We start from the raw sequence: 22,409 nt of genomic DNA on the forward strand, positions 1-22,409 counted from the left end.
TGGTGGAGGGTTGTTTTCCAGATTGGAGCCTTGTAACCAGTGGTGTACCACAGGGATTAGTGCTGAGTCTCCTGTTATTTGTCATGAATGTTAATAATTTGGATGAGAATGTAGGTGGCATGATTAGTAAGTTTGTGGATGACACCAAAATTGGTGGTGTGATGAAGAGTGGTTGTCTAAAGTTACGATAGGATCCAGATCAACTGGGAAAGTGAGCAAAGGAATGGCAGTGTAAAGGAATTTAACTCAGACAAGTGTGAAGTGAAGAGGTTAAAGAAGTTAAGCTAGAGAAGTTAAGCCAGGGCAGGGCATACACAGTAAATGGCAGGGCCCTGAGGAGTGTCGAAGAACAAAGAGACCTAGGATACAAGTACATCGTTCCCTGAAAGTGACAACACAGGTAGACAAGGTGGTAAAGAAAGTTTATGGCATGATTGCTTCATCAGATGGGGCAGTGAATACAAGAGTTAGGATGTCATATTACAGCTGCACAAGATGTTGGTGAGCCTGCACCTAGAATATTGTGTAGCTCTGGTCACCGTACTATAGGAAGTGATTAAGTTAGAGAGGATGCAGTTAAGATTCAGTAGGATGTTGCCGGGATTGGAGGGCTTGAGTTATAAGGAGAGACTGGATAGGCTGGGACTGTTTTCATTGGAGTGTAGGAGGCTGAGGGGTTGATCTTATAGAGGTTTATAAAATAATGAGGGGCACAGATAAGCTGGATGGTTACAGTTGTTTCCCCAGGATAAGGAAGTCTAAAACTAGGGGGCATAGGTTTAATGTGAGAGGGGAAAGATTTAAAGGGAACCTGAGGGGTAAGTTTTTACACAAAGAGGGTAGTGGGTATGTGGAACAAGCTACCAGAGGAACTGGCAGAGATAGTACAATTACAACATTTAAAATACATTTGGACAGGGACATGGATTTGAAAGGTTTGGAGGGACATGGACCAAACGCAGGCAAATGGGACTAGCTCAGGAAGACACCTTGGTCAGCATTGATGATTTGGGCTGAAAGGCCTGTTTCCATGCTGTATAATTCTATCATTGATGAAACAGCTGGAAAAGGCTAAGTTTAGGTCACTGCCTTGAGAAATTTTTACAGCCAAGTCTAAGACAACCATCTTCTCTTATACAGAGTATGACTCCAACCAGTGAAAAGTGTTTCATGCAGTTTCCTCTGAGTCAGTTTTACCAGGGCTTCCTGTTGCATACTCGATCATATATTGCCTTGATGTCAAGAGCAGTGAATCTCATTTCATCCCTGGAATTCAGCTCTTTGGTCCATATTTAGCCCTAGGCTGTGATGAGGTCTGGAGTCACATAGACCTGACAAACTGGATATCAGTAAGCAGGTTATTCATGAGTAAATGCTCCTTGATAGTTACCGACCTTGCTGTTGATTGAGGGTAAGCAGATTGGGTGGTAATTTTCCAGACTGTACGTGCCCTGACTTTTTTTCATGTACAGGACATACCTAGGCAATTTTCCATTTCACAGGGAATATACCACTGCAGTTGCTGTACTGAAACAATTTAGCTGGAGCAATGACAGAATCTTTGATTCTAACACTGAAACAATCATTATTAAACCTCATCTATAAATACAGCAAAGTAACAACAAACTAATAAGTAGACAAAATTGTGGACATGCAAGGGTCAAATAGCATCTGAAATTAGCATTCACTTATGATACCGTCTCCAAAACTTGATCTTATTCTTTCCTGTGCATTCCTAACATTTTCTTCAATAATTTCCAATTTCTCATATTTGCATTATTTTCTTTCTTTTTATATTAATCTAAATTGGACCTAACATTTCTCTCTTAAAGTCGGATCTACTTTTATAGCAACAATCCATAATTAATACAAATATTCTGCCAGTTTCAATTAACAAGAAAGTTTTACATGCTCTTACTTAATTTGTTCCCCTTCCAGTTCCTTTACTTGCCCCTTAAGTAACCTGTAGTTGTTTTGCAATGCTCGTAGACGTTCCAGACGTTTGTCATGAGCCCTTCTCAATTCCTCATTCTCTTGGTCCTGAATAGGAGATTAAAAGCAACAAGCTTAGTTCCTAATGGCTCAATACATTATAAATTTGAAGGAGTCTGTTGAGCTTCATTACGGACAATAAATAAAAACCTTTAATCCTAAACTGGTCACACTTATGCAAAGATCTAAAAGTTGATTGGTTTGCCATTCTCTCAAATAAAGAAGGTCTAATAATCAATGGCTTTGTACAATTTGAAAATAGGTTCTTCAGTATGTGATCTGACAGAGGGACAGTAGTTACATTAAATGGAGGATTTGGTAACACAAAACATTATTCTAAAATTTACAAAGAGATCTTAAAAGTTCAAAGTAATAGTAATGATTTATTAGTTCGTCTAAACCTGGACTGAAATAACCAATGTGATCAACCTTTGTTATTGTCCTTTGATGACCTAGTTTTAACTGAATTTGACAAGACAAAAGTCTATCACTGTCAAATTTGAAACAATGCAATCTGAATATATCAGTATTCTATACAGAAGATCGACAGTTGGCTGTTGTTACAAGGTTGAATGCAATTCATAAGCTTATGAAGATTAGCATAGTGCAAAAAACAAAAAATATCTTCCAGTTACTCTCAGTGATCCTTCCCATACTGTGACATTGCAACAGGCATGCTGGGCAATGTGGGTAGAGGTGCTGTGATGCAGGCCAGTAGGGAGGCTTATGATCAGTTATAAAGGGCATTGGTGAGAGTCATCATGAGTATTGTATGCAGTATTGGTCTCCTTATTTAAAGGATGTTAATGTGTTGGAAGCAGTTCAGAGAATGTTTACCAGACTGACACTTGGAACTGACAGATTCACTTATGAGGGAATGATGTTAGGGCTTGCATCCAATGGAGTTTAGAAGAGGAGAGAATTAACTGAAACATAAAGATCCTAATGGGGTTTCATGGCGCAGATGTGGACTGGACGCTTCCTCTTATGGGAGAATTTAGAACAAGGGGTCACAATCTAAAAATAATGGATCACCTATCACAAAGATGAGGTGGAATATTTTCTCTGAGAGGGCTGTGAGTCTTTGGAACTCCTTTCTCCAAAGACTTTGAATATCTTTAAGTTAAAGGTAGATGGATATTTGAATAGCAAGAGGATGAAAGGTTACTGCAGGTAAGCAAGAATGCAGAGTTCAGGTAGTACCAGATCAGCTACAGGAAGTCCCCGGGTTACGAACGCCCGACTTACGAACGCCCATACTTATGAACCGACCTCCGTAAAGCCTATTATTTTAAAAACTCGAATCACACACAATGGTTTGTACTAACGAACGGGTGGTTTGTTGGTATGGGACGAACGAGACGAACTGTAAATATTTACATGTATGGTTTAATGCAATGGTTGTCCATATTCGCATCTGATTGTGAAGAATTTTAATGTTCATTCGTAAAACATTGTAGAAGAATCGATTCGCTTGCACAATGATTTGAGTTAGATGCTTTCTGAACATCCGACCATGTCTTAGAACAGAGGCGGTGAACACTGGGTCCAGACATTATGTAATCGTTTTATTTTTGAGGAATGTTGTCAAACCACCGGCGTACTGTTTGATATCTTGTCAGCATTGGACTCACCAAACAAAAGATTTCTGCCCAAGTACAGAAGGAAGCACCAGGCCGGGCGATGAGGAGAGGGGGCGCGGGCTTCAGTGCACTCTTTCCACAGTGTGCTCTACTTAGATATCATGGAAGTTGCTGCTCAGCTCTCCCCAGCCCAGAGATTTCTTTAAAATCTCTGGCGAGTGGCAAGCTCACTGGTCAGCAATCAATGTTATGTTGTTACCATAAAGATATCTCCTAGTACATTAACATGTGAAGCAGATGCTCCCAGTCCTCAGTAATGGCCCACATTCAATGCTGAATGATCGCACTGCTTGACACGGCCTGTCCGGCACCAGCCCTCACAAGTAGCCTCCCTATACTGAGCAATAAAGCAATTCATCCTGGGGAGGACACCCGTGGAGGACAAGGATTCATGCCAGGTACTTCCAAGTAAAGAAATGCTAATAACTGCTCCACGTTCGGTTAACATCACTCGCGACCCACTGAACCTTAACTCGCTGCATCCCACACAGAATAAAAAAAGAAAGGTAATTAAAACCATCGAAATGGGTCTGTTTAACTTGAATAAATAACAATTATAAATACTGTACTGATTTTCATACTGTTCCGACTTACATACAAATTCAACTTACGAACAGACTCAAAAACAGAACTCATTCGTAATCCGGGGACTTCCTGTATTATCTTTTTAATTGGCAGAACCGGTTTAAGGGACTTGAAGGGCCAAGTGGCCTTCTCTTGCTCCTAATCCATATATCCATATAATGAAGATAAAGTGACATGAAGCCTGAAGGTATGAGTCCAATATGTATTTTTTTAAAAAAACATATTGCCAGCAAATGGTTGTAACACATGAAATTTGGAAAGTGTACTATTATATAATAAACTGGAATGGTATTGCATGATTACTTTTAAATTAAGCAGCAGCAGCAGTGATGGCATTTGTTGGAATACTGGTGCTGCTGCTTCTTCCACTGATCAGATAAGGAATATGGTTAAATGCTATTCAAAAGAAACTTCCACAGAAGCATGCAAGTTTCCGGATATTCAGCTCTTTACTTTTGAAACTTTTGCAACAGCTGCATTCAGAGAGCCATAAATTTATAATTAGTGGGTAGACAAAAGAAAATAACAAAATACATAGTTCCAAATCAAAAACAGAAAATTCTAGATCTTTTCAATAAGTTGGGGAATAGGGTGGAGACCAAGGATGGCCAGGTGACACAAATGCTTTCTGTGCCATCTAAAAGAGGGAATCAAATGCTAGTTAATCCATAGAACCATACAGCACAAAACCATACAGCACAAAACAGACCCTTCGGCCCACCATGTTGTGCCATCCATCAAACCACCCTCACACTATCTAACCCTTTCCTCCCGCATATCCCTCTATCTCACATTCCTCCATGTGCCTATCCAACAAACTCTTGAACCTGTCCAATGTATCTGCCTCCACCACCACCCCAGGCAGTGCATTCCATGCACCAACCACTCTCTGGGTGAAAAACCTCCCCCTGACATCTCCCCTGAACTTCCCACCCATAACCTTAAAGCCATGCCCCTTGTCCTGAGCATTGGTGCCCTGGGAAGGAGGCGCTGGCTGTCTCCTCTATCTATTCCTCTCAATATTTTATATACCTCTATCATGTCTCCTCTCATCCTCCTCCTTTCCAGTGAATAAAGCCCTAGCACCTTAAGCCTGTGCTCATATTCCATACGCTCCAATCCAGGCAGCATCCTGGTAAATCTCCTCTGCACCTCCTCCAACGCCTCCACATCCTTCCTATAATGCGGCGACCAAAACTGAACACAGTACTCTAAGTGTGGTTGCAACCGATGTGTCAGGTAGAGAGTAAATGGAGGAAGATGACTGAAGGAAGTTAGATGAGGAAAAAAAACATTTTGGAATAAAAACAGATAATGCTGGAAACACTAAGCAGGTTAGTGGAAAGAGGAATAGAATTAAGGTTTCAGGTCGAAGACTCTTCGTCAGAACTGGGAAGGAGATGGATCGGTCAAGGCTTCTTTTAAAAGGACCACGTGTCTAGTAATACCACTGAAACTAGAAAGCCATTGCACAACAAAGGCCTGGGGATTTCATAGTGTTTTTAACACATTTAAAAGTAATTATTGAAACTTTACTGATTAAATAAGAAGAGAACAGTGATCAAACCTAACACCAGGTATTACCTTAAGTTTCAATAGTTTCTCAAGGTTTTCAATCTTCTGTTGTATTTTATTTGTTTTCATCATTTCCTCTGGTTCTCGAGTAAAGTTCTTTGGAGAAAGAGATCTGGAACGCTTCACAGACTGATTCTACAATGTAAAGAGAAAATGCCATAACAAATGCCAAATCAATGGAATCAGACAGAAGCACAGAGTAGAGGAGTCTAGTCAGATTTTTTTTGTGACAGGTGTCTGAACAAATTAATTAATTCAATTTATTTCACTCCCATTAATCTCACTCCCCTTGTCTTTCCCCATAACCCTGCATTATTTTAATCTTCAAGTAATTATTTAGAAAAATCACTCTTAAATCTGCTTCCAACACCATTTGAGGTCATGCACGCAATTGCCACAGAAACAAATTCTCATCTTTCCTTCCAATACCTTCTTAAATTAACGACAGAATTTTAAGTTTTATTGCAAGTCTTCAAAATATAAATTGGTTAAAGTAAACCAATAGATGGGAAGAATTCAAAAATGTAACTGTTGGTGATGATTTGCCACAGTGAGTTTATTGTGAAGTGATAATGTTTTAGGTGTAAACAGGAAACCCTTTACACACAATACAAATGTAGCTGCAACTGAGCAAATAATAAAATTTTTACAAATCATCAAATCTCCCCTTAACCTTCTTGGCTCTGAGGATCACAGCAACTCCATTCTCTCCACAGAATTGGCATCTCACATTCCCAGTGATGTTCTAGTAAATCACCTCTGCACCCTCTCCTGAAACTGCAGTGCCTGGAACAGAATACGTTATTCCAGCTGAGGCTAAACCAGTCTTTTACAAAGCTTTAGCATAACTTCCAGCTTTTATATTCTATTTCTCTATTGGAAAAGCTAAGACTCCCAGATGTTTATTTTTAAAAGCAGGTCTTTTTAACTTGTCCGACCACCTTCAAAGATTTATGTACACACACCCCCTGGTCTTTATTCCTGCACCCCTTTTAAACAGACATACTTAATCAGACATATAAAATTTTAGTTCCAGTACAAGCAATGGAGAATACTAATAATGAATTATAAAAACTTGATATAGAATACCAAAGGAATAACAAACTGAATTATAACAATGTTACCACTAAAGACTTCCCTGCAACTCACTAATGAGTGTATTCATTTACATTTACATTGTTTCTTCCAGAATAATGATCTCCCATCAGGGAAGGCTCATGGGTTGTAGACACAGAAATCCAGAGCCTCATTACAAATAGGAGATACAGGCTGGTCTAATTGCTCTATAAGGGTGCAGATTTGGATATGATAGGATTATAGCAAACAAGTGGGAAAATTAATTTTCTACCCCCGCAACCCTCAACCCCACTGCCCTTTGAAATGCTTTCAACTGAAGGAGGAAGCTCCAAAAAAAAACAGGAATAAATAAACCAGCACATTTTGAAATAACAAAACAGAATTTCTAAATTTGCAAATGGTACAAATTGGTGGGGTGGAGTGGGGAGAGTCAATACTGAGGAGGACTCTGTAATTACAAGAGGACATAATAACGTTAAAGGATGGGCAAAAAAACTGGCAATTAATATTCAACAAAAATAAATGCAACATAGTTTTGCTTTTGGTTGCAATATTTATGACTGAATATAGCAAATGATCAACCAGATAAAGTTAATATGTTAATTTTCTGTGCATACCTCATATTCTGTGTGTTAAGAAAAATCCACCAGCACTGCTATCAGAAATCTTACATCCATATACAGGTCTATTCCAGGTAAATGAAGCCATTAAATTCCTAAAGAACCCTTGGTTATGGGAGGTACAATAAACCCTTAACCTTTCCTGGAATACATGTTGCCATGGACAGTGAAAAAAAGTCAGAAGCTAGTCATCCTCCGGCAGGTAAGTATGTGGTAAAGAAAAAGAAAATCTTGCTTGTTATGACAAGCTGAAACATACAAACTGTTCGTCCAATGCACATTAGAGTCATCGAGTCAGAATCATACAACACAGAAAGGGGCCTTTCAGCCCACCTCATCAATGCCTATCTTTTTGCCCATCTACACTTATCATATTTGTCTGCATTAAGACTATATCCTACTGTGCCTTGCCTATTTAAGTGTCTGTTTAAATACCTCGTCAACATAGTAATTGTATCTGATTCTACTACCTCATCTGGCAGCACATTCCAAATACCAACTACCATCTACATAAAAAACTTACCTCTCAAAGCCCCTTTAAAACTCCCTCCTCTCACCTTAAACCTATTCCCTTGTTTTCGATACCCCAACCATGAGAAAAACAGATTGACTATTTATGCTTCTTCCAGGTTACCCTCAGCTTCCTTCGATCCAGGGAAAACAAGCCCAGCCTATTCAATATTTCCCAAAAACTGAAGTACCACAATCTAGGAAACATTCTGGTGAATCTCCTTTTCACCCTCTCCAGTGGAATCACGTCCTTCCTATATTGTTCCTTTACTGTACATGTCCTACCGCTATCTGACATCCCAAAATACATTACCTCACTTGTCAGGATTAAATTCTATCTGTCAATGTTCTGCCCAACTTTCCATCTGGTCCATATCCTTAGCCTTAGACAACCTTCTTTGCTATCCACACCACCAATTTTCAGGTTGTTATTGCGTGGAAGAGCACAGATGCTCAAGAGTTTTTTTCTCTATCTTAAGTAGCTTGTTTATTTCCCATTAACCCAATAAAAACTGTTAAATGGTACTGGCTTCACATACCTGTGATTGAAAGATGGTCTCCCTCACCCTTGTAGCAAACAAAACCACTAATTGACAAATTGAATTAAATAAAACTCTTCATTGTTGCAAACATTCATTGAGGGAATGTTCGCTAAACAGAAGAGACCTGTTAAACAAAACATTTCTTCTTCTGGTAGAGTAAAAACACATCAATGTTGGTTGATGAAGGAAATCTTTAATCTTTAACATCAGAAGTTTTATCTAAACAGATTAATACTTCATTTTATTGCAAGCTGATTAGTTTATAAAAATATTTTAGACACATGCTGAAAAAGCTTCACACATAGATAAATGTATGGTGCATGGACATTTACTGAACAGTTCCACCATCCAGTTTCTATTTCAAAGTTTGGAATTCCAGCATGAACCTACCTAATGCAATATTTAGTGCAGCTCCAATCATTCAGTCCAACAATTGCAAGCAAGACTTCAGCTTCATCAGAGTGACCACTGAGAATGCCAACTTGCACAATGAGATGCACCAGACTGTCTCGACTGCCCTCCAGACCTTAATCCCCACCATCAGTCCAGGACTACACATTACTATTCCAGAAACTCAAACATGATTCTACTATTGCCCATTAATCCCACAGTATTGGGTCAGGTTGCTTTCCTCTGCTGGCCAGGAAGTGCAAAGGTGAACCTTGGGAGTCATCTCTCAGCAAACACAGACACCAATGATGAAATTCAGCTCCATTTTCAGTGCAGTCTTTCATTCCTTGAGAATATGTACCTTTGAAAATCATTACTTCAAACCTCGCACAAAGTCAAGCTGTTACCCTATTGATCCAGCAACCCAGGTTCAATCCTGAATTCTAGTACTGAATGCGTGGAGTTTGCCTGTTTGCCCTGTGACTGCGTGGATTTTCTCCATGTGCTCTGGTTTCCTCCCACATTCCAATGGATGTAGGTTGGTAGGTTAATTGGTTATTGTAAACTGCTCCTTGCATGTAGATAAATGGTGAAATCTGAGGGAAGTTGGTGGGAATGTGGGGAAACTAAAATGGATTTGGGTAGAGTTAGTGTAAAATTGTGTGCTTGATGGGTGCAGATTCAGTGGGCTGAATGGCCTGTTTCTGTGAAATTACACAGAGTCCTAAGCGCATATATTCAAACCATGTTAGGGGTACAAGACTCTGAACAAAGCTCTCATGAATTCTTTTGAGGACTGCAGTAGTCTTTTGTATTCCAAAATAAACTACACAAGTGAGCAACAATTATCAAATTCCAAAATGGGAGGGAAGTTTAAAAATCATTCAATACACAGCCAAGGCAGAGAATAGAAAAGTTCTATCAGTTTCTATCTCTCTATAACTCTAGAGCTTGTGGTCCAATGTCTAGCAGTGATCCCTGCCTCCAAAATTTCTGAGACATGAATTGCTTACAACAGGCACCCCAACGCACTAGAGACATACAATCACTGTTTTCTCCCACAAAGTTTCCCAAATTCACCAGCAGGATAACCAAATCAACCTTAGTATCCTTTCCCAGGCCAATATCCCCAGCACTGAGGCTGTCAGTTAGCCCGACTGGGCAAGCCACATCACCTGCAAGTCTGGCACCAGACTCCTAAAACAATACTCCGTAGTTGTGCTCCATTATGGGAATAATCACCCAAAGAAACACTTCAAAGATTTTTTTCAAAGCTTCCTTGAAAAGGTATAACATCTGCACTGACTCTAAGAATCCCTGACCCATGACCACTCAAAATAGAGAAGGAACATTAAGAATGGCATGGAGAATCTTAAATTCCTTACCTGAAACAGACAGAAACCAAGCATAGGTTGCAAAAGAACCACACCATTTCTCAAACTACCTAACAGCCACCTCTGGTCATGGATTCCTCACTGATCTCGTCAGTGACCTCAGAACCCACAGAACTATAGTGAAAGCAAGACATATTCAAGCACAGGGCACTGCCTCAGAAGGTGATAATTATTAGCCATATGCAAATGCAGTATTGGAAAACAGAGTTTAATTTCACAATTGAAGTATTAAAAACTTGAGGTTTCTTCTTTGCAATGCCAGAAAAAATATCCTCACTACAACTTTACAGAATTGTTTTTGAGTGTCCGGTAATCAAAACTGTGTTATAAATCATCTTCAAAGTCCATTATTACAGAGCTCTGCAGCACTTGTAGGTTACCACAACAGAAAAACATAACTCTTAGCAGATCTTTTAGCTTAGTTGTAATCCACTGCTAATACACAGAGTCCTATGCGCATATATTCAAACCACGTTAGGGGTACAAGATTTTGAACAAAGCTCTCATGAATCCCTTTGAGGACTGTAGTAGTCTTTTGTATTCCAAAATAAACTATACAAGTGAGCAACAATTATCAAATTCCAAAATGGGAATTGTGGGGAAGTTTAGAAATCATTCAATACACGGCCAAGGCAGAGAATAGAAAATCAGATTTCATTTTTGCACACGTCAGAATTGCTTCCCATGACTAAATATTATAAGAATATTAAAACATTTCCAGGAATCTTGACATGGCTTTGGTAATGTTACTGAACTATATACCACAGATTAGGTTTACCCATTTGCATCACTCTTAGTAAAGAGTTATAGGAAAACTCAACAAGCAAACCATGCCTCTAGGCATATTTCTGGCCCTACTCCACTCCTCACCATTTCAGACTGGTTGGTTTGTTAGATCAGAAGCTATCATACAAAGAGAAGAAATCAAGATTTATTTAGAAATATTTAAAATCAGCACTGAGTTTAGGGGATGTGCTGATTTCCGTGTCAGCCTATTGTGAAATCATGTGCAATGAGACTGCTGAAGAGGCACAGGTTTTTGACGTTACTTACCCTCACATTTTCAGCACCGTTGTTTTGACAAACTATTTTAATGAAAAAATTTGGAATACTTCTGAATACTTTTTCAATTCTTCAATAGTACCAGATCAGCAGCTTATCAACTGCATCTCCAGGTCTTAGCTGATCCACCCAGAAGTGAACTGTGGGGACAATTCTCCCCACGTGGTGGTAAATCAATAGCAGCATTCTTATACTACAAAACTGAAGCAGCCCTAAAGATCAGCCCCCCTAAGGATCCACTGCCCCCTCCAAGATTTGTTTACTGTCCTCCAGAATCAACAAATGTGCTAATTTCAAATGTCATTGGACTGCTACACCTCACCCACTGAAGAGAACCAACAAATCAGCAGTACATTATATAATTGGGGAGAGTGGGGCAAATAGTTGGCAGATTTAGGAAAAAAAGCTCAGTTTACCTGGCAGCAGTGATCTATAAGACCATAAGCAGTAGGAATAGGAGTAGGCCTGCTCTGCCATTTGATCGGATCATAGCTGATCTGATATTCCTCAAACCTGTGTTGTTTTTTTCCTTGAAACTATTTATCCTCTCACTGATTACAAATCTAACTAAATCTATCCAGGGACACCAGCTCTTATGGCAAGAAGTTCCAAAGACTCTCAACTTTCTGAGAGAAGAAATTCTTCTCCATCTCAGTCTTAAATAGTTGTCCCCATATTCTAACACCACGCCCTCTACGTCTGCACTCTACGAAGAGGAAATATCATCTCAGCACTTATCTTGCCCACCTTTTGAGAATCTTGTGTGTTTCAATAAGATCACTACTCATTCTTCTAAACTCCAAAGAATAGATTTCCAACTTGGTTAATCTTCCCCCATTGGACAGACCCTTTGTATCCAGGATCATGCTAATGAACCTTGTTTAAACCATCTCCAATGAAATAATACCTTTCCTTAAAATGGGGAACCACAATGGATTAGAACACTCTGGATGTGGTCTCATTAGTACCTTATACAGTTGCAGTAAGGCTTCCTTACTTTCATACTTCAACTCTTTTGAAATAAGGGGCTACGTTCCATTAGCTAGCTTTCTGTGGGTCATGCACTAGGACCCACATATTCAATTGTGCTGCAGGTTTCTCCATATAAATATTACTGTTCCTTGGTTCTGAACAACTTCACATTTACACATTACACTCCATTTACCAACTTTTTGTCCATTCACTTAACCTATCAGTATCTCTTGGTAAACTGTTTGTATGCATCTTGCAACTTGCCTTACCATCTATTTTTGTGTCATCCATGAATTTAGCTACCATAACTTGCTTCCTTCCTCCAAGTCATTAATCTATATTGTAAACAGTTGCAGTTCCAGCACTGATTCCAGAGGAACATCTATTTACTTAAAAGAAACTCATTGTCCAGTTTCATATCCCTTGCTAGTTTTCCCTCAATTTATTTTCTCTCTCTTTCTTATTACATTTGTTCTCTTTTGCTGGATTCCAAAATTATCCCAGTTTTCTGATGTATTGCTAATTTTTGCTTGCACGTACTTTTTAGTCTTTCAACTTAACACCCTATAACTTCCTTGGTTAGCCATAGTTGGTTCACCCCTCCCTTAGAAACTTGTCTTCTTACTGGGATACATTTTTGGTGAGTATTATGAATTACCTCTGAAAATGCCTACACTGCTTGCCTATTGTTACAGCGTGGAAACACACTTCAGCCCTGATGCCTGTGCAATCCAAGACCTGTTTATACAAATCCCATTTCACAGCACTGTCTGTAAGGAGTTTGTACGTTGTCCCGCGTCTGCGTGGGTTTCCTCTGGGTGCTCCGGTTTCCTCCCACATTGCAAAGACGTACAGGTAGGTTAATTTGGGTTTAAAAAATGGGCAGCGCAGACTCATTGGGCCAGAAGGGCCTGTTACCATGCTGTAAATAAAATTTTTAAAAAATTTAAAATTTAGTTTAAATGTTGTGAGAATAACTGTCCCCACCACCCACTTAGGCAGTGAGTTGCAGATTTCAATTACTCTCTGCTTGAAAAATTTCTTCCACAATACACCTCTAAATCTCCTACCCCTATTGGCCCTGTCCACTTTTAGCCAACTCAATCCTCATTCCATTGCATTTCCTTCTAGTTAAACACAATTGATACTGACTCTAGTTTCTCAAACAGAGTACAAAATTCTATCAGACTTTGATCACTACTTCCAGGGGATCTTTTACTCTGGTGTCATTTGTTAAAGTGCCTCATTACCAGATTCAAGATAGAAAGTTCCCTGGTTGGCTCCGTAACATATTGCTTTAGGAAAGTATCTTGAATGCACTCTTTGAATCCATTCTCATAGCTACCCTGCCCAACTTGATTAGCCCAATAAGATTCAAGTCTCCCTAACTTATTGCATTGCTCTTTTTATGGGCCCCCATTCTTTCCCTCACGTATGCTTCTGAGACCTGGATGAAGGCACTGGAAAAATAACAAGTCTTCCAATTTCACCAGAAGGACAAATAAACCAATGTCAATGTCCTCTCCAATGCCAACATCACCAGCATTGAGGTCCTAGTTGCACTCAATATGGGCCAAATGCTACTGTTTACTTGTGACTTCTGAAACAGACGTTCTACTCCAAGCTCTGTTGGGGATGAGATCACCAGGTAGACGGAGAAAATGTTTCCAGGATGTGCTCAAAACCCCCTGGAAGAAATGCCCCCACTGACTTCTGGAAACCTCTAGCACATGAGTCGCTCAAAGTAGAGAAGGAGCACATGGCATACCTTCAGAACCTGAAAGAGAGGCCAGTGGTGGAAGGAGCAGGCCACCTCACAAACTCCCCACCTGTCACTCGCTTGGCCAACCACCTGTCCCATCTGCGAAGGAATCCATGGTTTCTACACTGGTCTCTTTAGCCACCTCAGAACCTAGAGTACCAGATTGAAAATAGGTGATCCTCAATACCAAAGTACTGCCTCAGATTGGAACAACATAGGCCACTTGGTCAGGTATTTCCTCCACCATGTCCCCCATTGCCTCCTTAACATGAGCTCTTGAACTTTTTCCCCACTCAAGTTCAGTACCTGAGCAATTAGAGTCATCAGGAGCAATTGAAACAACTTGGCCATTTTCTTGAAAAAAGCAAAGGATGGAGGATGCATTTTGCTTATGGAGAGAGACCAGAACTAGGTCTTAAATACAGATGGTTGTTATTAAAGCCAATATAATATAATAAGCAATGTACACTGGCTGCAAAATTGAACAGAAGTTTCTTTACCAAATAGTGATGAGAATGTAAATTCACTTGTATGTGGACTGACTGACTTTTGGAGGGAGAAACACTTAATAAAGAATGATAGAGGAAGTTTGCGTAGAACAGTGGCAAAGACCAGCTGGGCTGAATGGCCCGTTTCTGTGCTGTAAGGACTATAGAATCCTAGGCTACTGCATCCTTTGAGATACATATAACTTTTGCTGCAGGCAAAAAGCTAGTAAGCAAGCGTAGGATGCTACCTTGTTCAGTGCCGCAGGCAGTGCTGGAAGGCTGCTTTTCTAGACCTGCAACAACAGCAAAGCAACAGATACTGACTCCAACACACACCTTCAAACAGAGATCACGCTGCAAAATATGACCAGCAATTTGGCGTTTAGACAGACACCAGAAGCTTGCTGGCAGAGTGACCGTAATGCTGCCTCAAGTCCATGTCGAGATATGTCAATTATTTAATGCAGAATTCACAAGCTCAGGTTGCTTAAAAGTGAGAGGATGACAATACAGTGGCTCCTTTCACAAACCAGAAGCCTGATATTAATGGAGAGGAAGGAAATCACCAGGAGTAGGATGGTTAGGTGAAGTAGCTCAGTTGATAAGATTTATTTGCAATTCTTGGGTCATTCATGGTCTTGACACCACTAAAGTTTTTCATGTAAGTGACATGAACTTGAAGACTGGGAGTTGGATAAATGGTTCCATATCAACTTATTGCACGTTCCTCCCATTTGGTACTTCAGCAAATAATCATTTTGGACTTGAAGCTTAACATTCTGCATAATGGATAGAAAATCTACCAATTTTAAAGTCTAAACTTTCTTTCAGATTGAGCAAATACAAAATTAACATTACCTTTACAGAAACCACATTAATAGAAAGACTCTAAGATGGCTGGCACTTTTTTTTGAGCTAAGATCTAGTTATTTTAACTAGAGTAAAAATCAGTCACTATATATCTGTACAAAGTGTTCAATATTTTTAAAGGATTTCTGGACAATTTTCAGCTGTATTGTTGTGTACTAGATATCTACATCTGTCACAAAATCAAAATCTTTCAATTAAGTGTCACACAGCCAACAGTGCCACATCGGAGCATAACCACAAACTGCACCCAGCTGCTTGTCACATCCCAAGGTGCATTACAGACGCATTAGCAAAATATCTCTATGTGGCTTGGTTAAATTATGGCAGATGGCCTACAGCTAGGTTTTAAGAGGCATCTTAAGGACCTGGAAAATTTTAGAGGAGGAATTCCAAAGTTCAGGGCCCACACAAATGAAGGCACATTGAACATAGAACAATTATAGCACAGTTCAGGCCCTTCGGCCCACAAAGCTGTGCCGAACATGTCCCTACCCTAGAAATTACTAGGCTTACCCATAGCCCTCTATTTTACTCAGCTCCATGTACCGATCTAACAGTCTCTTGAAAGACCCTATCATATCAGCCTCCACCACCATTTCCGGCAGCCATTTCCACGCACTCACCACTCTCTGAGTAAACAACTTACCCCTGACATCTCCTCTATATCTACTCCCCAGCACCTTAAACCTATGTCCTCTTGTGGCCACCAATTCAGCCCTGGGGAAAAGCTTCTGACTATCTACCCTATCAATACCTCTCATCATCTTATACACCTCTATCAGGTCCCCCCTCATCCTCCGTCTCTCCAAGGAGAAAAGGCTGAGTTCCCTCAACCTGCTTTCATAAGGCATGCTCCGCATCCCAGGCAGCATCCTTGTAAACTCCTCTGCACCCTCTCCATGGCTTCCACATCTTTCCTGTAGTGAGGTGACCAGAACCGAGCACAGTACTCCAAGTGGGGTCTGACCAGGGACCTATATAGCTTCGGAGGACATCTTCCTTCAGTAAAGTTAACAGGTGAGCCATGTAACCAGAGTCAACAATCATGATTTATTACTCACCTGGCTCACCTAAACTACTCTTTCCCCACCTCTCACTTCCTTTGCCTAACCAAAACCACATTGCAACCTATTATTCCTTTCCTTTCATCCCAGAATCATTTTTCACCTTCTGTTGCCAAAAATTAAGCGACAATGTCTCCACTATCTTGATCCTACCTCTACCAGACCCATATTTCTTTTTAAGGATGTTCACGTAAATTGAACACCTTAGGTTGTGGGGCACAGATCAGATCATCTAGCACAAAAGGCATTGTGCCCATCCAGCACTGCCCAAAGACAGAGGTGAATATATCTTACATAGGCTATTGACAAGTACATATAGACATTACAACTTCTAAAATAGGTTTTGAAACAAGGCCAGAAGGACCCTGGGCCTGCCAAAGAACAGCATGGACTGGCATAGCATTTAACTGCACCCTCCATCCTGCTTCTACTGGCTCCACATTTGATGACATTGAGGCAGACTCAGAAGCCAGGTTGCTCAATCATTTATCTGCAAACATTCATGCACGTGATGTACTCTGCCTTCAATTTTGACTACCTAATCTTAATCCACTGCCTTTTCAGCCTTGGTAATGCTGCTACTGCATTGAAATACCTTTTGAAACTTTCTAAAGGCTTTTGGAATTGTCACCCTACTATGTTATTGCTTTTAATTGTATCCATTCATATAAATAACCCTCAACATTGGCAAGACAAAGGAATTGATTATGGACTTCAGGAAGAGGAAGAACACACATCAGTCTTCACTGAGGGGTCAACGGTGGAAAGGGTGAGCAGCTTCAAGTTCCTGGGCATCAACATCTCAGAGGATCCATCTTTGGCCCAATATGTTGATGCAATCACGAAGAAGGCATGAAGAAGCAATCATGAAGAAGCCAGCAGCTTTAGTTCATTAGGAGTCTGAGGAAATTTGGCATGTCACCAAAGACTCTTGCAAATTTCTACAGATGTAGAGTGGAGAGCATTCTGATTGGTTGCATCACTGCCTGGTATGGAGGCTCCATTGTGCAGGAATGTAAGAGGCTGCAGAGGGTTGTAGACTCATCCAGCTCCATCACGGGCACAACTCTCCGTACCATCGAGGACATCTTCAAGAGGCAGTACCTCAAGAAGGTGGCATCCATCCAGGACCCAAATACAAAGCTACCTATAATTCATCACCAAACCCATTAAATTAACATGAAGCCACAGAATGCTGATGTGGGAAAAAGTAAAGTATAAACTTAACAGTTTTCAGTCTACATCAAATAGTACTTGTGTGTCAAGCACCACTCTGAATGAGCTCTCAATTCCAATAAATCAAAGTCTGACCTTATATGTACAAACTCTGAAAATGGAGATGGATGGAGGCCACCCATGTTACTGTTACTTTCCACTGGAAATGTTGCTAGTCAGTTCATGCTATACTTGTTTGCGCTGAGGAAAAATAAACACTTTGATCATATTATTCATCTTCAGCCATACTCCATGACTCAGGTTGACAAAAATAAAAAAATGGCATAGCAAATCATGCAGAATTTCTGTCTGCAAAACTCAACTGATAGATGGCCAGCAAGCAAAGATCCACTAACAAGACATTACTTCAGGCCAAGTATAACTCTTGCACCAACCCCCTATGAAAATGAAATCCAGAAGTATATTTTTGACAATTAAATAAGACTGTCAATCGTCTGTAGGATTTGAAACACAGATTGCCTCTGTCTATAAACTCGCACCTCTTGACACATCAGAGCTCCCCCAACTATTCATTTTGCTTTCAGCCCGGAACATATTTAGCTGTTCTAACATCTGAAACGATTCTGAGTCATTGCTTAAAAGCTAACCAAAAGCTGATTTCTCTTTGACCCTAATTTTTACACAACATTGCAAATGAAAAGATTAAAGAAGAAAATAAATTCAATTGACTTAATTTACCTGCACATAAGGAAAAGATAGTGATAAGAATTCAAACAATTTATCCCCAATTAGATGGAGTACGAAGAGTAATAATCTTGTTACCACTTAGAACATGACAAATCCCTGCCCAACACATTAATGTTAATGGGGCAAGGAGCTTTCTTTTGAGGATCTAGAAGAGATATATTGTTGTAGCAGAACAGAGGTGGCCTTTTCCTGAACTGATTGTGGATCTTCTGTTTCTAAAAAAGTATCTGGGATTTGGGGTAAATGTGTTCAGCCAACATCCACAATCTAACCAGGGCAACAAAGACAAATACTTTACCAACTATAGTCAGCAGGGAAATGTCTTGGTATTTGCCATGGTTAAGAGTGAAATAGAGCAAAGAAAAAGAGGATGTGATAGGTGCAAGGTTGTAAACACAAGTGAGAACCAGTCTGTTTACAGAAAGTTCAGAGGGGAAGTAAGACAGGAAATAAGAAGGACAAAGAGAAAGCATGAGAAAAGACTGGCAATAAACATAAAACAGAATGCAAGTAGATTCTAAAAGCATGTGAATGTGACAGGGGTGCAAGAGAAGTACAGGGCTGATTAGATATCAAAAAAGTAATTATAGAGGCACCAGGCATGGCTGAGGAACCAAATAAGTATGTTACATAAGTCTTCACCGAGGAAGATGATGCTGATGGAGTCTCTGCAAAGGAAGGTACAATTAATAAATAGAAGTATTGAAAGGCAAGCTGAACTTAAAGTGATAAATCACCTGGTCCAGGTGGGAAGTATCTTAGGTTCCTGAGGGAAGTAAGGTAAGAAAATGCAGTTGCCCTGGCCATGGTCTTACAGATATCTATAAATTCAGGCTTGACACATGAGGACAGAAGAAATACAAAGGTTGTACACTTGCTCAAAAAGTATGTAGAAATACACCCAGCAACTGCAGACCAGGCAGTTTAACCTTGATGGTAGGAAAAGTTTGAGAAACAATAGTCAGGGACAGAATTAGAAATCACTTCGACAATTGTGGATTGATTACAGAAATCCAACAGGTAATAAACGGGACTGTAGCCATCTGGCTATAAACATGGCTAAGTCACAGGAAACAGGGAAACAGAGGGCAGCAGTTGGTTTTCTACTGGATGGAAATGTACAGTGGAGATGTCCCAAGGTTCAGTACAAAGACCAGTGTTCTTCTTCATATAAATAAATTATTTGGTCTTGGGTTTATGGCACAATTTACAAATATGCCGGTGACACAAAACCTGGAGGCATAGCAAACTGTGATGAGGGTAACAATAAAATAAGGACATATGGACATATGACAGATGGATAGCAGAGAAAATACTCAAGGATCTCGAGTACTTAAAAAGTGTTTCCAGCATTCTTTTTGTTTTTAAGAGCTTCCAGCTTTGCTTCCTCCTCAATGTGCACCTGACAGGACAAGGTCACCAACTTAGAGGTACTGGAGAGTTCTAAGAATAAGCAGTGGATTGGCTACATTCCCATGGACATTCTGGACATTAAACTGACTACTGCATCATGACCCTCATACTGTCAATTACAAGCACAGAAAGTGAGAAATGAAGATGACAGGCATCAAAACAAAGAACTCTAACATCACTGCTGTTGGTAGGGACTAATGGAGGTGGGCATAGGAAGAAGAGAGAAGCGAGAAGCTCACTGACTGAGATAACCCAAAGAAAAAAGCCAGTGAATTTTGTGCCTTCTCAGCCTCACCTATCACCGAGGCACAGACTATTATCTGATGGGAAGATGACTGCTGCATAAACATTCTGAACCAAAGCTAAATCTATTTGGATGTAGTCCCTGAGAAAGGTAAATTGCTCAGCACAAACATGCTTCACAGTGAGCACAAAATACAAACATTTAAAAAGGGAACAAGTTCACCTTGACATCTAGTTTGTGAAACATGGACTGAAATATCAGTAAAAAGCAAGTTAACTTTAAAACCTCATTGGTCAAGAACTTTGTTGTGACACTGTTGCTCAGTGAGAATATCACCAGCTGCTTCTCAATTTCATAATCCTGCTTTTTTGGCAAGAATATTCACATCAGCATTAGCTGTGTGAATCCTAAGAAGACAAGATCCTGGAAAAAATCCAAGTGGCATTTCTCCAAGTCCACAAGCAGCACCAATTTCTGGCTTCACCTGACCTCGGTGGCTTCTTTGACTTCATCCCACAAAAGGTTCTGACCCAAGGACAAGGCTATAATTGGGTTGTAAACAATCGCAGGAGCCTGTGCTCAGTTTTATCTCAAAGCTTCCGTTTGTAGTCATTTCCAAACATGAATCACGTCTCAATAAATTAGTGGTGTAGGCAATCCTTCCAATTTACCTTAAATGAGCTTCATCTCCTGCCTCCTCAAAGCAATGGCAAAATATCAAAGTTATACTTGTCAATTCCCTCAAGGATTTTGAGTACTTTAAGAACAATCACAATTCTTCACACATAGCTCAGAGTCAGCCGTGGTTCAACAAAGAGCAGTGCCACCTCCGAGTTAGAAGAATGCAAAACCTGTGGCTACAATAATCTAGGCTGATACTTCAGTGAAATACTGAAGAAGTATTGCACATTAAACGAAGGCCCACCCCATTTGCCTACTCAGGTATATATACAAAGATCCTGTGGCACCATATGGGATATGAGCAAATTTCTAAATTTCTACACATGAAAAGTATTTTGCTGCTGTGAATTTTTTGGGTAACTCGCAGACATTAACTGGATTATAAAAATACAAGTTCTAAGCATTATTGCTATGTTTCAGACTGATGGCACTTTATCATAATTGGTCCAGTATCAACATATTCTCGCTATAACATTGTAACTAGCAAACTTGTCAATTCACCTTCCAAATATCCACCATCTTCATAGGTTATATCTTCTCCGCACCAAGCAAATTTGTGACCATCATCATATCAGTACATGACCTGGCATCTAACCTCTAAGTTGCAATCCTGGAATTATCACTAGCAAATTATGTTAACTTTTTTTTGCCTACAGGATGAAAATTGATATGGTGTTTTTAGGATAGTTTCTTGCAGTGATCAGAACTCGAGTCATAGACATTACTGGTGGAAGGAACCGTGCTGTTTATGGAGGGATTATCAGATAATTTCAGAACAAAACAGGATACTCTCCCTAACTGTCCTCAGGAATCTGAAAAGAACCAAAGCTGTACATTCACTAAAAATAAGCAGTGATAGAATACCTGAAACACTCAGGAATATATCCAGTGCACTAACTATGAAAATAAAATGCAACAATAAAAGGGAGATAATTGTATCATTCAATAAATGGGGAAAATGTCATAGGCAGTTTTCTACTTACCCTTACTTCAATTCACCATACCTGATGATAAACCTAAACCCACACTCCATGTCAACTTCCTCCCAGTTCATTTCAATAACCCTGATTTCACTGATAAATAATGGCAGTCCCAAATTATTCATCATTAACTGCTGCTGTTTTTCTGCCCAATTGAGTCCAGTGGCAGAACTTCACCTGGCTGAGATTTATGCTAGGGAAACTGGCTCTTGGACCTCATTCACTTTAATGGGATTGTAGGACCGAGAGACTTGGGGGAAGACAGAAAAGGAGAAGGCATTTTTTTTTATTTGCTCATAAGTTCAATAGGAGGGTGTGGCAAAAGATGCAAGGGTCCTTGTCACGGTTCATCCCCAGCAGCAGCGTAACAGAGGATTCTCTGATCTACGGGCTATTCCCGGGGACACATACAGAGATGGACATCAGCTGCTGCTGGAAGGTCATCAACTCAGTGAAAGACACCCTTTGGTCTGCCCGAAACTTATTGGTCTTCCAGCACTGCGAGATGTCCATAGGGGAATGCTGCCGGCTGGCACATTCCAGGCTGCAGGAGTACATGCTGAGGGGCGCAGCCAACACAAAGGCTCAGTGGGGAAGGACTACAGTTTAGGGTTCTTCTGCC

At 40.1% G+C, this 22,409-nt stretch overlaps 1 protein-coding gene across 6 annotated transcripts in view; it reads right to left on the reverse strand.

Annotated features, from left to right (window-relative positions):
- Positions 1-22,409, reverse strand: part of cntln (centlein, centrosomal protein) — a 432,461-nt gene that overhangs the window by 251,262 nt on the left and 158,790 nt on the right. For 5 of the 6 annotated variants that reach the window (XM_052019932.1, XM_052019931.1, XM_052019933.1 and 2 more), the window contains exons 11-12: positions 5,805-5,930; positions 1,919-2,040 (exon numbers count right to left, since the gene is read on the reverse strand). In XM_052019932.1, coding sequence (XP_051875892.1) covers positions 1,919-2,040; positions 5,805-5,930 — 248 coding nt within the window. The remainder of the gene's footprint in view (positions 1-1,918; positions 2,041-5,804; positions 5,931-22,409) is intronic. The other variant, XM_052019934.1, reaches the window with a different exon arrangement.

The sequence above is a fragment of the Pristis pectinata genome, chromosome 7, assembly GCF_009764475.1.
Source record: "Pristis pectinata isolate sPriPec2 chromosome 7, sPriPec2.1.pri, whole genome shotgun sequence".
Classification (NCBI taxonomy): Eukaryota; Metazoa; Chordata; class Chondrichthyes; order Rhinopristiformes; family Pristidae; genus Pristis; species Pristis pectinata.